The sequence below is a fragment of the Mastomys coucha genome, unplaced genomic scaffold (genome assembly GCF_008632895.1).
Source record: "Mastomys coucha isolate ucsf_1 unplaced genomic scaffold, UCSF_Mcou_1 pScaffold3, whole genome shotgun sequence".
Taxonomy (NCBI): domain Eukaryota; kingdom Metazoa; phylum Chordata; class Mammalia; order Rodentia; family Muridae; genus Mastomys; species Mastomys coucha.
The window spans coordinates 28,070,547-28,082,645 of NW_022196909.1; the positions used below are offsets into that span (position 1 = coordinate 28,070,547).

Genomic DNA, 12,099 nt, shown 5'->3' on the forward strand with positions numbered 1-12,099 from the left:
TTTGTTTTTGAGACAAGGTTTCTCTGTATAGCCCTGGTTGTCCTGGAACTCACTCTGTAGACCAGGCTAGCTTCGAACCTGTCTCTGCCTCTCAAGTGCTAGGGTTAAAGGCATGCGCCACAACTGCCCGCTGATTTCTCTTATCTTAAGTTTACTTCTTTCTTTTCTTTTTTTGTTTTTTTGTTTTTGTTTTTGTTTTTTGAGACAGGTTTTCTCTGTGTAGCCCTGGCTGTCCTGAAACTCACTCTATAGACTAGGCTAGCCTTGAAGTAACAGAGATCCACCTACTTTTGCTGTATTAAAGGCATGCGCCACCACACCCAGCCTGACTTTACATTAAAAAAATAAATAAGTAAAAAGATTTCTATTTTGGGCTGGAGATGTCTTAGTGGTCAGGAGCACTGCTGCTCTTCATAAGAACTCTGGCTTGATTCCCAGCACCCATATGATGGCTCAAAAGCATCTGTAACTCCAGTTTCAGGGAATCTGATGCCCTCTTCTGGCCTCCACTGGTGATGCACATATGTGGCAAACTTTGATACATGTAAAACACCATATAAAGAAACTAAAAACTTTTTTAAGCTGGGTGGTAGTGGCACATGCCTTTAATCCCAGTACTTGAGAAGCAGAGGCAGGTGGATTTCTGAGTTCGAGGCCAGCCTGGTCTACAGAGTCAGTTCCAGGACAGCCAGGGCTATACAGAGAAACCCTGTCTCAAAAAAACCAAAAAGAAAAAAAAAACTTATTTAGACCATGTTAGCCTTGAACTCTGCCTCCTTCTGCCTTCCAAGTGCTGGGATTTTATTTTATGTATATGGATATTTTGCTTTCATATATATCTGCGTGTGTGTACTGTGCATGTCTGAGGCCTATGGTAGCCAGAAGAGGGTGCTGTATCCCGTAGAACTGCTGTTAGGGACAATGATGAGCTGTCATGTGGGTACTGGGAACTGAGCCCAAGTCTGCAAGAGCAGAAAATGCTCTTAACCTCTGAGCCGTCTTTCCAGCCCCTCTAACTTTATTTTAACACATAAAATAGCATCTCATTTAATTCAGTATTTTTGGTTTCTAGTTCATTACTACAAAGCTGGGAGTTTCTGGTCATGTGCACAGATTAATGGCTGGATCCATGGCAGGTAAGATGAGTAGGTACATTTATATCTGATAAATAAGTTTTCTTTATATCAAAGTGCTTAATTTGTGGGCTTGAGTGATGGTTAAACAGTTTAGATGACTTCCTGTTACTTTTTTAAATATTTATTTATTTTTTTATTGAGACAGTATTACTATGTAGTCCTGGTAGGCCTGTGTTTAAATATTTATTTTTATTTACATGCAAATACACGTGTGCATGGCATGCTTGTGTGTGTGTATATGTGTGTACACATACATGGCCACAGAAGCCAGAGAGAGAGAGAGAATGTATCTGTGAGTGTGTACACATACGTGGCCGTGGAAGCTGGAGAGAGAGAGAGAATGTATCTGTGAGTGTGTACACATACGTGGCCGTGGAAGCCAGAGGAGGAATTGGATACTTTGGAGCTGGAGTTACTGGTTATGTAGGGTACCCAGCATGGGTGCTGGCAACCAAACTGTGGTCTTTTGGAAGAGTAATATGTTCTACTACTGAGAACTACTGAGCCATCTTTCCAGCCCCATTTCTTTTTTTTTTTTTTAAAGATTTATTTTATTTATTTTATGTGTATGAGTACACTGTAGCTGTACAGATGGCCGTGAGCCATCATGTGTGTGGCTGCTGGGAATTGAACTCAGGACCTCTGCCGGCCCTGCTCACTCCGGCCCTGCTTTCTCTGGCGTAATTCACTGTAGCTGTCTTCAGACGCACCAGAAGAGGGCATCAGATCTTATTACGGGTGGTTGTGAGCCACCATGTGGTTGCTGGGATCCGAACTCAGGACCTTCAGAAGAGCAGTCAGTGCTCTTACCAACTGAGCCATCTCGCCAGCCCCTCCAACCCCATTTCTGCTCATGCATAGGACTGAGTTCGGTTCCTAGCTCCCACTTCAGGTGCTTCACAGTGTCTTAGTATCCTAGCTCTAGGAGAAACCAACCCCTTTCACCCCCAAAGGCACCTGTTGTCTTGTGTACATACACAACGCACAGACGGATACACAGAATTAAAAAATAAGAGAAAAAAAATCTTTGTTAAGAACTCCTTATTAGCCAGGCAGTGGTGGCGCACGCCTTTAATCCCAGCACTTGGGAGACAGAGGCAGGTGGATTTCTGAGTTCGAGGCCAGCCTGGTCTACAGAGTCAGTTCCAGGACAGCCAGGGCTATACAGAGAAACCCTGTCTCGGAAAACCAAAACAAAACAAAACAAAAAAAAAACCAAAAAAACCAAACCAAAACAAAAACAAAAACAAAAAACTCCTTATTAAAAAGAAAAAATAGAATCAAAAAAAAAAACCCTCTTTATTGTTTAGGTAAGGTAAGGCCATTTAGAGTTGTGTGTGTGTGTAGATGGTTCTCTGAAGGTTCTGTTCCATGTTTCATTTCCTCGACTACAGTTAATACCTTGTTCCTATTCCAGGATAAGTTAATGTCCTAGTCCATTTATATCTATAATCTAGAGTGTGTATTTACTGTGTGTTAACCACCTTCAAATGGAACTGGAAGTTTTATATTTGTTCAGGTAAAACATGGAAAGAGAGATACTAGAGATGGGGATGCTGGTTAATGGAGGTAAGGGGTTTGGCTCTGAAAGAAGAGGATTAAAAACTAAAGAGTGGGCAAGTGTGATGGCTCCCCCAGTGAAGGTGTTTGCAGCCAACCCTGGTAACCTGAGTTTAGTACTTAGCATCCCCAAGGTAGAAGGAGAGACTCTACTCCTGTGATTCGTCCTCTGACCTCTACAGCAATGCAGCTTGGAAGAACACTACCCATGAGGAAATAATTCCACTGGTAGGGTTGTGTGTTCCATGCCAGTAGGACAAGGAGAAGGGGTGGAGATGGGAGGATCATGAAGTTGAGGCCAGCCTGAGCTGTGCATTTCTTTAAAACTGAGAGAGATTGTACGTATCTTTAATCCCAGCACTTGGGAGGCAGAGGCAGGTAGATCTCTGAGTTCCAGCCTCCTCTGGTCTACAGAGTGAGTTCCAGGACAGCCAGGGATATGTGCAGAGACCATACCTTAAAAAACCAAAACATGCCAGGCGGTGGTGGCGCACGCCTTTAGTCCCAGCACTTGGGAGGCAGAAGCAGGCAGATTTCTGAGTTCGAGGCCAGCCTGGTCTACAGAGTAAGTACCAGTACAGCCAGGGCTACACAGAGAAACGCTGTCTCAAAAAAGCAAACAAACAAAACAAAAACAAAAACAAAAACATTTAAAAATAAATAAGTTTGGTAAAATTAGAAAGCTACCAAACCAAGAAAGCAGTGCTAACTGAATCACTTTACAGGCAGCAATGTGCACACACACACACACACAGGCCCTCAGCTAAGCCAGGACTTATAGGTTATAGGTGCCTGCATTCCAGAACTTGGGAGACCAAGGCTAGAGAACTGTTAACCAGTTCAAAATTATCTAGGATCCATATAGAGAGTTCTAGACTACTATAAGCTATATAGCAAGACCCTGTCTTTTTTTTTTTTTTTGGCTTTTTGTTTGTTTTTTTGAGACAGGGTTTCTCTGTATAGCCCTGGCTGTCCTGGAACTCACTTTGTAGACCAGGCTGGCCTCCTGCCTCTGCCTCCCAAGTGCTGGGATTAAAGGCATGTGCCACCACTGCCTGGCAGCATCGGATCTCATTATGGGTGGTTGTGAGCCACCATGTGGTTACTGGGATTTGAACTCAGGACCTTCAGAAGAGCAGTCAGTGCCCTTTCCCACTGAGCCCTCTTGCCAGCCTCACTACTGTGGTCTCTTAGTGAAGAGATTTTGTGAATGCAGTGGTACCCCTAGAGTCCTAGCTTTCTGGAGGCTGAGGCATGAGGATCATTGAAACTTGGTGGCCAGCATGGAGTACATAGCAAATTCTACACCAGCCAGAGCTATATGCCAAGATACTATCAGAAAAAGCACACACACAAAAAAAAAATAGCTGGGCACACACCTTTGATCCCAACACTGGAGAGGCAGAGGCAGGCAGAGTTCATAGCCAGCCTGGTCTATATGTAGAGAGAGTTTCAGAACAGCCTTGGCTACACAGAGAAACCCTGTCTCGGAAAACAAAACAGAAGCAAAGGCAAATAATAAGCACCAAATAAAAGGGGGTATGCTCTTTTCCTACCTTAGCATTTTTTAAAATATGTGTGTGTGTGTGTGTGTGTGTGTGTGTGTGTGTGTTCATTCCTGTGCGTGTGTGCACAGTAGAGGAGAGCTTGCAAGAATTGGTTTGCTTCTTTTTCCTGAAGATAGGTCTCGGGTTTGTCAGGCTTGTTGGCAAGTGCCTTTATTTAGTTTATTCTTGACCATTCACTGGCTATTTAATGTGTGTGTGTGTTCATGGGTTTGTGTGCTCATGAATACACATGTGAAGGTCTAGACAGCTTTTGGCAGTTGGTTGGGAGATGTGATGTCCTGAGTTTGATCCCCAGAGAGCATGGCAGGAGAATCAGAGTAGTGTTTCTAAACCCTGGAGGCCATCCATGTTTGTAACAAGTACATGGCACAGAGTTTTGTGAAGATGACGTTCATGTTCAAGCACGGTTCTGCTCTTCCTGTATCATCTGCTTCCACACAGTGTTGTCCTGTGCTGGGCCAACAGGCTCCCAAGAGCTATAATAAGGAACATGTGATTGCAGCTCTTCATAGAACCAAGTTCAAGTTCTCTGGCCTCCAGGAGTGTGTGTGTACACATGTAGATGTCACGGTTTTTACGTTTGCGGTTCTGTCCTTTCCAGGCATGACAGCGGTCATCTGCACTTACCCTCTTGATGTGGTCAGGGTGCGCCTGGCCTTCCAGGTGAAAGGAGAGCACACCTATTCAGGGATCATTCATGCCTTCAAGACAATCTATGCCAAGGTACTCCACCCCACTTTCCAGACATACAGCAGGCCTTCCTGTCCTGGGGACTGTGGAGGATAGCTACCTTTTCCTCTGCTTGAATTAATGGTACTAGGTTAGGGGTGTAGATCCCTGATAGAGCGCTTGCCTACCGTGCAAGAGTTCTGGATTGATTCCCAGTACCATAGCAAAGGAGAAAGTGAGCAAGGAGGAGGGAAGGGATGAGGGTAGGAGGGAGGAGAGAGGGAGGAGGGAAGGAGTATTTAATGGTAACAGCAGCAATAGCCCTGAGGAGCCCATGCTTGTATCTCAGAGGAGTCCTAGGGTGGCTTCTAATGCAGCATGCTTTTATTGAATGAAGTTTATCATAATGAGTATGATATAATCCTCTATGTTCCTCATTCAAAGGAAGGCGGTTTCCTTGGATTCTACAGAGGTCTGATGCCTACTATATTAGGAATGGCTCCATATGCAGGTATGAGTCAAACTGGGCCAGGCAGATGCTGCACATCTTTCATACAGCACTCAGAGACAGGGGCAGGCAGGGCTCTGTGAGTTGGGAGCCAGCATGGTCTACACAGTGAGCTCCAGGCTAGCATAGTCTATACAGCGAGATCCCATCTCAGACATAAAGCAGAGCAAGGCAAAGCAAAATGAAGTTTGTCAGCATTCTACTTTGTGTTTATGCCACCAGTGTTTTTTAAGTGACAACATGAGAAGATGCTCTCTGAAATGTCTCTTACTTAAGATGAAGATAGAATTATAATTCAAATATGGTCACTCAGCCCATCATATATAAAGTTTGCTGTTTATGTTCACTGAGTAGAAATGCAATTTTACTTCTTTTTTTTTAAATATGTAACTCAGTTAACATATTGTTAATGAACAGTTATGTTGTTAAAGATCCAGTTTTGAGGCAGGCATGATGGCACATGACTTAATCCCAGCACTTAGGAGGCAGAGGCAGATGGACCTTTCTGTGTTTGAGGCCAGCCTGGTCTATACACTGGGTTCCAGAACAGCCAGGGCTGTTACAGAGAAACCCTGTCTTGAACAAAAATAAACAAAAAAGAATTCAGGTGTGTGACTGGAGAGATGGGTTAGTAGTTAAGAGCACGTACAGATGAGGGTTTGGTTCCCAGCACCTGTTTGATGGCTCACAATCATGTGTTACTCTGATTCAGTCAACCTCTTTGTGCCTCTGCAGGCCCCAGGCATCCATGTGGTGCACACATAAACACTCATATTTTAAAATAAAGTTTAAAAAAAGTATGTTTTAAAAAAAGTTTTAAAAGAGCACGTTTCTTTTTTTAAAAAAGATTTATTTATTTTATGTATTTGAGTACACTGTCTCTGTCTTCAGCCACCCTAGAAGAGGGCATCAGTTCTCATTACAGATGGTTGTGAGCCACCATGTGGTTGCTGGGAATTGAACTCAGGACCTATAGAAGAGCAGTCAGTCGGTGAGCCATCTCTCCAGCCCTGTTGGCACATTTCTTTAATCCTAACGCTGGGGGAGGTCGAGGTGAGAGGGTCAAAATTTCAAGATCACCTCATCTGCATTGGACATTTGGGCAAAGTGGTAAACACTTGTAATTTCAGCTGTTTGAGAAGTTGAGGCAGGAGACTGAGCCTGGGAGTTTGGGACCAGCCCGGGTGCTATGCAGCAAACTCTTTCTCTCACTTCTCTTTCTGTTTTTAGATAATAAGTCTTGTAGCCCAAGCTGTCCTCATTCCATAGCTGAGGGCCTTAAATCCCAGTGCTAGGATTATAACTGACTGCCATGCTGGCTGAAATACTGCTGTCTTTAATTTTATTTATTTTTATTTCATGTGTGTGAGTGATTTGCCTGTATATGTGTGTGTACACTGCATGTGTGCCTGTTGCCCTTGGAGACCAGAAGAGGCTTAGAGATTGCTATAAAGCATCATGTGGGTGCTATGTCCTTTGCAAGAGTAGGCAGTGCTCTCTAGACTCAGCTGTTTCTCTAACCCTAAAGGGTCTTTAAGGAATAGCAATTGACTTGTTTTTCAATGACAGCTTCATTGAGTTATAACTAGAACACCACGTAAGTGTCCAAGTCATTGGTTTTTCCTTGATTTTAGATACACAGCCATCATCATAATGAACTTGACATCATGTCGCATCCATAGTTAAGCCTCCTAAATGTAAACAGCCATTACTCTTTACGTCTCTGGAGGTCGCATTTCACATAAAGGAAATGATGTTGTGACTGACTGTGGTTCTGAGGTTCATTATGTTGGAGATATAAACTGTATTTTCTTGTTTTTGCTGGGAAGCTGTTTTCTGAGTGCATATTTATTTTTGAGGTGAAGTTTAATGTACCCTAATCTTGCATTGAACATACTATGTAGCTGAGAATGACTTTGAAATCTTTAAGCCCTGGCTGTCCTGGAACTCACTCAGTAGACCAGGCTGGCCTTGAACTCAGAAATCCCCCTTCTTCTGCCTCCCAAGCGCTGGGATTAAAGGCATATGCCACCACTGCCCAGGGAAGGAAAACTTTTAATTGGGGCTGGCTTACAGGTTTGGAGGTTCAGTCATGGGAAAGAGATGAGAGTTCCACACCTTGATTCGAAGGCAACCAGAAGGAGACTGTTTTCTGCAGGTAGCCAGGAGCAGGAAGCCTGAGCCCAGGAACCCTCAAAGCCTACCTACAAAGTGACACACTTCCTTCAACAAGGCCACAGTTCCCAAATAGTGTCACTTTCCATGGGCCAAGCATATTCAAACCATCACAGTCTATCTACTATGTGCCTGTGTATGTAAAATGTATGAACTATGGGCTGGGTGGTACATGCCTTTAATCTCAGCATTTGAGAGGCTTGGGCTCCTCTGGGCTACAGAGTGATTCCAGGCCAGCTGGAGTTACTCGGTAAGGCTGTGTCTCAGGCCCCCTCCCCTTCTCCTCCCCCTTGCACCAAATTATGATTATGAATTTAAATTTTACTCTTTTTTTCTTGAGGGGAGTCGGTTCGAGACAGGGTTTCTCTGTGTAGCTCTGGCTGACCTGGAACTCACTCTGTAGACCAGGCTGGCCTCGAACTCAGAAATCTGCCTGCCTCTGCCTCCCAAGTGCTGGGATTAAAGGCGTGTGCCACTACTGCCTGGCTAAATTTTACTCATTTTAAACTGTGGAAGACTTTAATTCTACTCCTATATGATTTAAAGTAGTTTTCACTTCTTCAGTGCATAGTATATATTTCTGTATGAAAACTAATGGTATCATTTTTGATAACTGGTAATGTCTTTGAATTAGTATGTTTAGTAGTAATTAAACATATTAAAGCAATTGTCTTAGACTAGGAAATGCATAATTGTTTCCTTCGATTATTTTGTTATCATATAATGAAGATCTCTTTCTCAGTTCATGTCATGGTGAGCTTGTGTCCTGCTTTGCAGGTGTTTCCTTTTTCACCTTTGGTACCTTGAAGAGCGTCGGGCTTTCCTATGCTCCCACCCTGCTTGGCCGACCTTCGTCCGACAACCCGAATGTCTTAGTTTTAAAGACTCACATAAACCTCCTTTGTGGTGGTGTTGCTGGAGCCATAGCACAGACTATATCGTAAGTGCCTCTACTTCAGTTCCCCAGCCTCTGGCTCTGGGTCACGTCTGACATTGTGATCATGTTAATCTCTTCTAATAGATCATTGAAGAGCAGAATCCCTTATAAAATATCACTTCACTTTGATACATATTAATTCCATTTTTTTCATACACACCTTCATCATAAGCATGTTATAGGTAAGTACATGCCAGTAGTCGATTGCGTTAATCCAGATCCTCCCACTCACTTTCCTATAGATTTGTCTGGAAAAACAATCACGAAAATATAAGCATTCATTAGTTTGTTGGGGTTTTTTTGGTTTTTTGTTTTTTTGTTTTGTTTTACTTGTTTGTATTGTTTTTGAGGCAGGGTTTCTCTGTGTAGACCTGTCTATCTTGGAACTCGATTTGTGGACCAGGCTGGCAAAGAACTGCCTCCCATTGTCTCCTATGTGCTGGAATTAAAGGTGTGAGCCATCACTGCCTGACTCCATTTGTGCTGGTCAATTGGCCCACAAGAAGTTTCTGACACTTGAGCCATTTAATGTGTGTGTGTGGTATGTAGAGTGTATGTGTTATATGTGATGTGATGTGTGTGTGTGTGTGTGTGTGTGTGTATTGTGATATGTGAGTGTTTATGTGTGTGATATGTGGTGTGTTTTGTGTGTATACGTGTTTTTGGATTGAGGTGTATGAATGTACTGGCTGGTTTTGTATGTCAACTTCACACAGGCTGGAGTTATCACAGAGAAGGGAGCTTCAGTTGGGGAAGTGCCTCCATGAGATCCAGCTGTGGGGCATTTTCTCAATTAGTGATCAAGGGGGTATGCCCCTGTCTTAGTCAGGGTTTCTATTCCTGCACAAACATCATGACCAAGGAGCAAATTGGGGAGGAAAGGGTTTATTCAGCTTAATTCCATCTTGCTGTTCATCACCAGAGGAAGTCAGGACTGGAACTCAAGCAGGTCAGGAAGCAGGAGCTGATGCAGAGGCCATGGAGGGATGTTCCTTACTGGCTTGCTTCTCCTGGCTTGCTCAGCCTGCTGTCTTATAGAACCCAAGACCTCCAGCCCAAGGATGGCACCACCCACAAGGGGCCCTACCCCCTTGATCACTAATTGAGAAAATGCCCCACAGCTGGATCTCATGGAGGCACTTCCCCAACTGAAGTTCCCTTCTGTGATAACTCCAACCTGTGTCAAGTCTTCTAGCTCAAAATTTCAAAGTCCTTCCACAGTCCTCCCCAAAACATGGTCAGGTTGTCACAGGAATACCCCACTCCTGGTACCAATTTGTCTTAGTCAGGGTTTCTATTCCTGCACAAACATCATGACCAAGAAGCAAATTGGGGAGGAAAAGGTTTATTCAGCTTACTTCCATCTTGCTGTTCATCACCAGAGGAAGTCAGGACTACACAGAGAAACCATGTTTTGAAAACAAACAAACAAACAAAACCAACCAAACAAACAAAAATAGATCCTCCCACCCCCACCTACCCAGTCCCAGACTGCTCAGTAGATTTAAGATGTTGGTTTCAATGGTTGTCAGATAGAAAATGAGAGATTGTTTTTAAGTCTTTAATTCTTGTGTTTCTTCAGCTACCCATTTGATGTGACCCGTCGGAGAATGCAGTTAGGGGCAGTTCTACCAGAGTTTGAGAAGTGCCTGTAAGTGTTCTAAACTTCATAATCTTTAGAAACCTAATGGTCTTTAAATTTATGTTTTTAGGACAGAGCCTCTTATGTTTTAGGACAGAGTTGGCTTCCAATTCTCTGGATGAGAATGCAACATGGATGACCTTGAAGTTGTGACCTTCCTTTCTTAAATTCTAATTGCCAGGGATAAGGTGTGACCCTCTTACCCGACTTCTTGGTTGTTGGTATTTGAGGCAGGATCTCACTATGCAGTACACATCTGACCTTGAACATACACTATCCTTCAGGACTATACAAGACCTTGTCTCAGAGAAACTCAACCTGACCCGATCCATGGGCCAGGAATGAAAGAGAAAGCAAAGAAGAGGGTAAGGTCATATAATCTTCCCCAACTGCCTCCTGCCAGGCCCCAATTGGAGAGGCCCCATCATTCCCAGCAGTGCCTCTTAGAACTGGGGTAACCCCAGACTTGAGGCCTGCAGCACCAAGCAGCTGCAGAAAAGTTGCACTGTAAAGAAAGCTTAAAGAGTTTTCAGCCAGGCAGTGGTGGTACACACCTTTAATCCCAGCACTTGGGAGGCAGAGGCAGGTGGATTTCTGAGTTCAAGGCCAGCCTGGTCTACAGAGTGAGTTCCAGGACAGCCAGTGGTATACAGAGAAACCCTGCCTCTAAAAGAGTGGCTGTTCATACAGCCAGTGCTTCCATCAGTGTGACTGTGGGATGGTGCTGTCAGGTAACAGCCTAGATGTGGTACAGACTGAGCACATAGTCCTGAGGAGCCTGGGAATGCAGGCCTGTAGAATGCTTCCACTTTTGGAGTGACTTGATTTTGTCATTATGATATATTAGCTGTGTGTCACCTTTGTCTTCCAAAAGCTATTCCAGATGGAAGTTTACACAATGTCTCATGTACTGCAGTCAGGCCACTTTGCTTTTAAAAGACTTATCTGTTTTGTCATTTTATGAATGTTTTGCTTGCATGTGTGTTTGTGTACCATGTCCATTCCTGGTGCCTGCTGAAGCTAGAAGAGGGTATTGGATCCCTTGAGACTGGAGTTACAGATGGTTGTAGAACACCACGTGGATGTTGGGCATGGAACCTGAGTTCTGAAGTTCTCCTAACTTCTGAGCCAACTCTCCAGGCCAGTTTTCAAACATTTGACTTACTTTAGCAAAGGCTAGCCTTCAACTCCTGGTCTTCTTGTCTCTGTCTCCCAAGTGCTAAACTTACAGGCGTGTACTACCTGGACTTGTTTATATGTATTTATATATGCAAATATTTATTGTTTTATTTGAGACAAAGTCTCTCTCTGTAGCTCAAGTTGACTTGAAACTCCTGTTTTAACTTCTGAAGTGCTAGGATTACAAGCTTGAGCAACCACAGCCAGTTAAGCCGCCTTTAAAAATGCTACTATAAGTTGCTTCTGGTGGCATAGTCCTCTTTGCCCAGCATTTGGGAAGCAGAGGATTATAGTTCAAAGCTAGCCCAGGCTACAGAACACCATTCTGTCTGAAGAAGCCATCCAAACAAACAATAAATAAAGCTGTTCTGGGCTCGGAGTTGTCTTGTCAGCTTGTGGGTGGCTTGTTCCTTTTGGATGGTTGCTTCATCATTTTACACTGTCTTTCAGTACCATGCGGGAGACCATGAAGTACGTCTATGGACACCATGGGATTCGGAGAGGATTGTATCGAGGCTTATCTCTGAACTACATCCGCTGTATTCCCTCTCAAGCGGTGGCTTTCACAACATATGAACTCATGAAGCAATTTTTTCACCTTAACTGAAAGAAAAAAAATCATGATTTGTAGTTATTTTCCTCAGAAAATTCTCAGAAGGATGTGTGTGTGTGTGTGTGTGTGTGTGTATGTGTGTGTGTGTGTGTGTGTGTGTGTGTGTGTGTGT

General features: G+C 43.7%; 1 protein-coding gene across 2 annotated transcripts in view; it reads left to right on the plus strand.

The window, feature by feature from the left end:
* Slc25a16 (solute carrier family 25 member 16) overlaps positions 1–12,075 on the plus strand; it is a 21,533-nt gene extending 9,458 nt beyond the window's left edge. Inside the window, exons 4-10 of one of the 2 annotated variants that reach the window (XM_031348052.1) lie at positions 1,073–1,136; positions 4,866–4,987; positions 5,378–5,444; positions 8,394–8,556; positions 10,136–10,204; positions 10,614–10,623; positions 11,807–12,070. In XM_031348052.1, the coding sequence (XP_031203912.1) occupies positions 1,073–1,136; positions 4,866–4,987; positions 5,378–5,444; positions 8,394–8,556; positions 10,136–10,204; positions 10,614–10,623; positions 11,807–11,950 (639 nt within the window). In that variant the 3' untranslated portion in view covers positions 11,951–12,070. Of the gene's footprint in view, positions 1–1,072; positions 1,137–4,865; positions 4,988–5,377; positions 5,445–8,393; positions 8,557–10,135; positions 10,205–10,613; positions 10,624–11,806 lie in introns of both variants that reach the window. The other variant, XM_031348051.1, reaches the window with a different exon arrangement.
* The last annotated feature ends 24 nt before the right edge of the window (positions 12,076–12,099 follow it).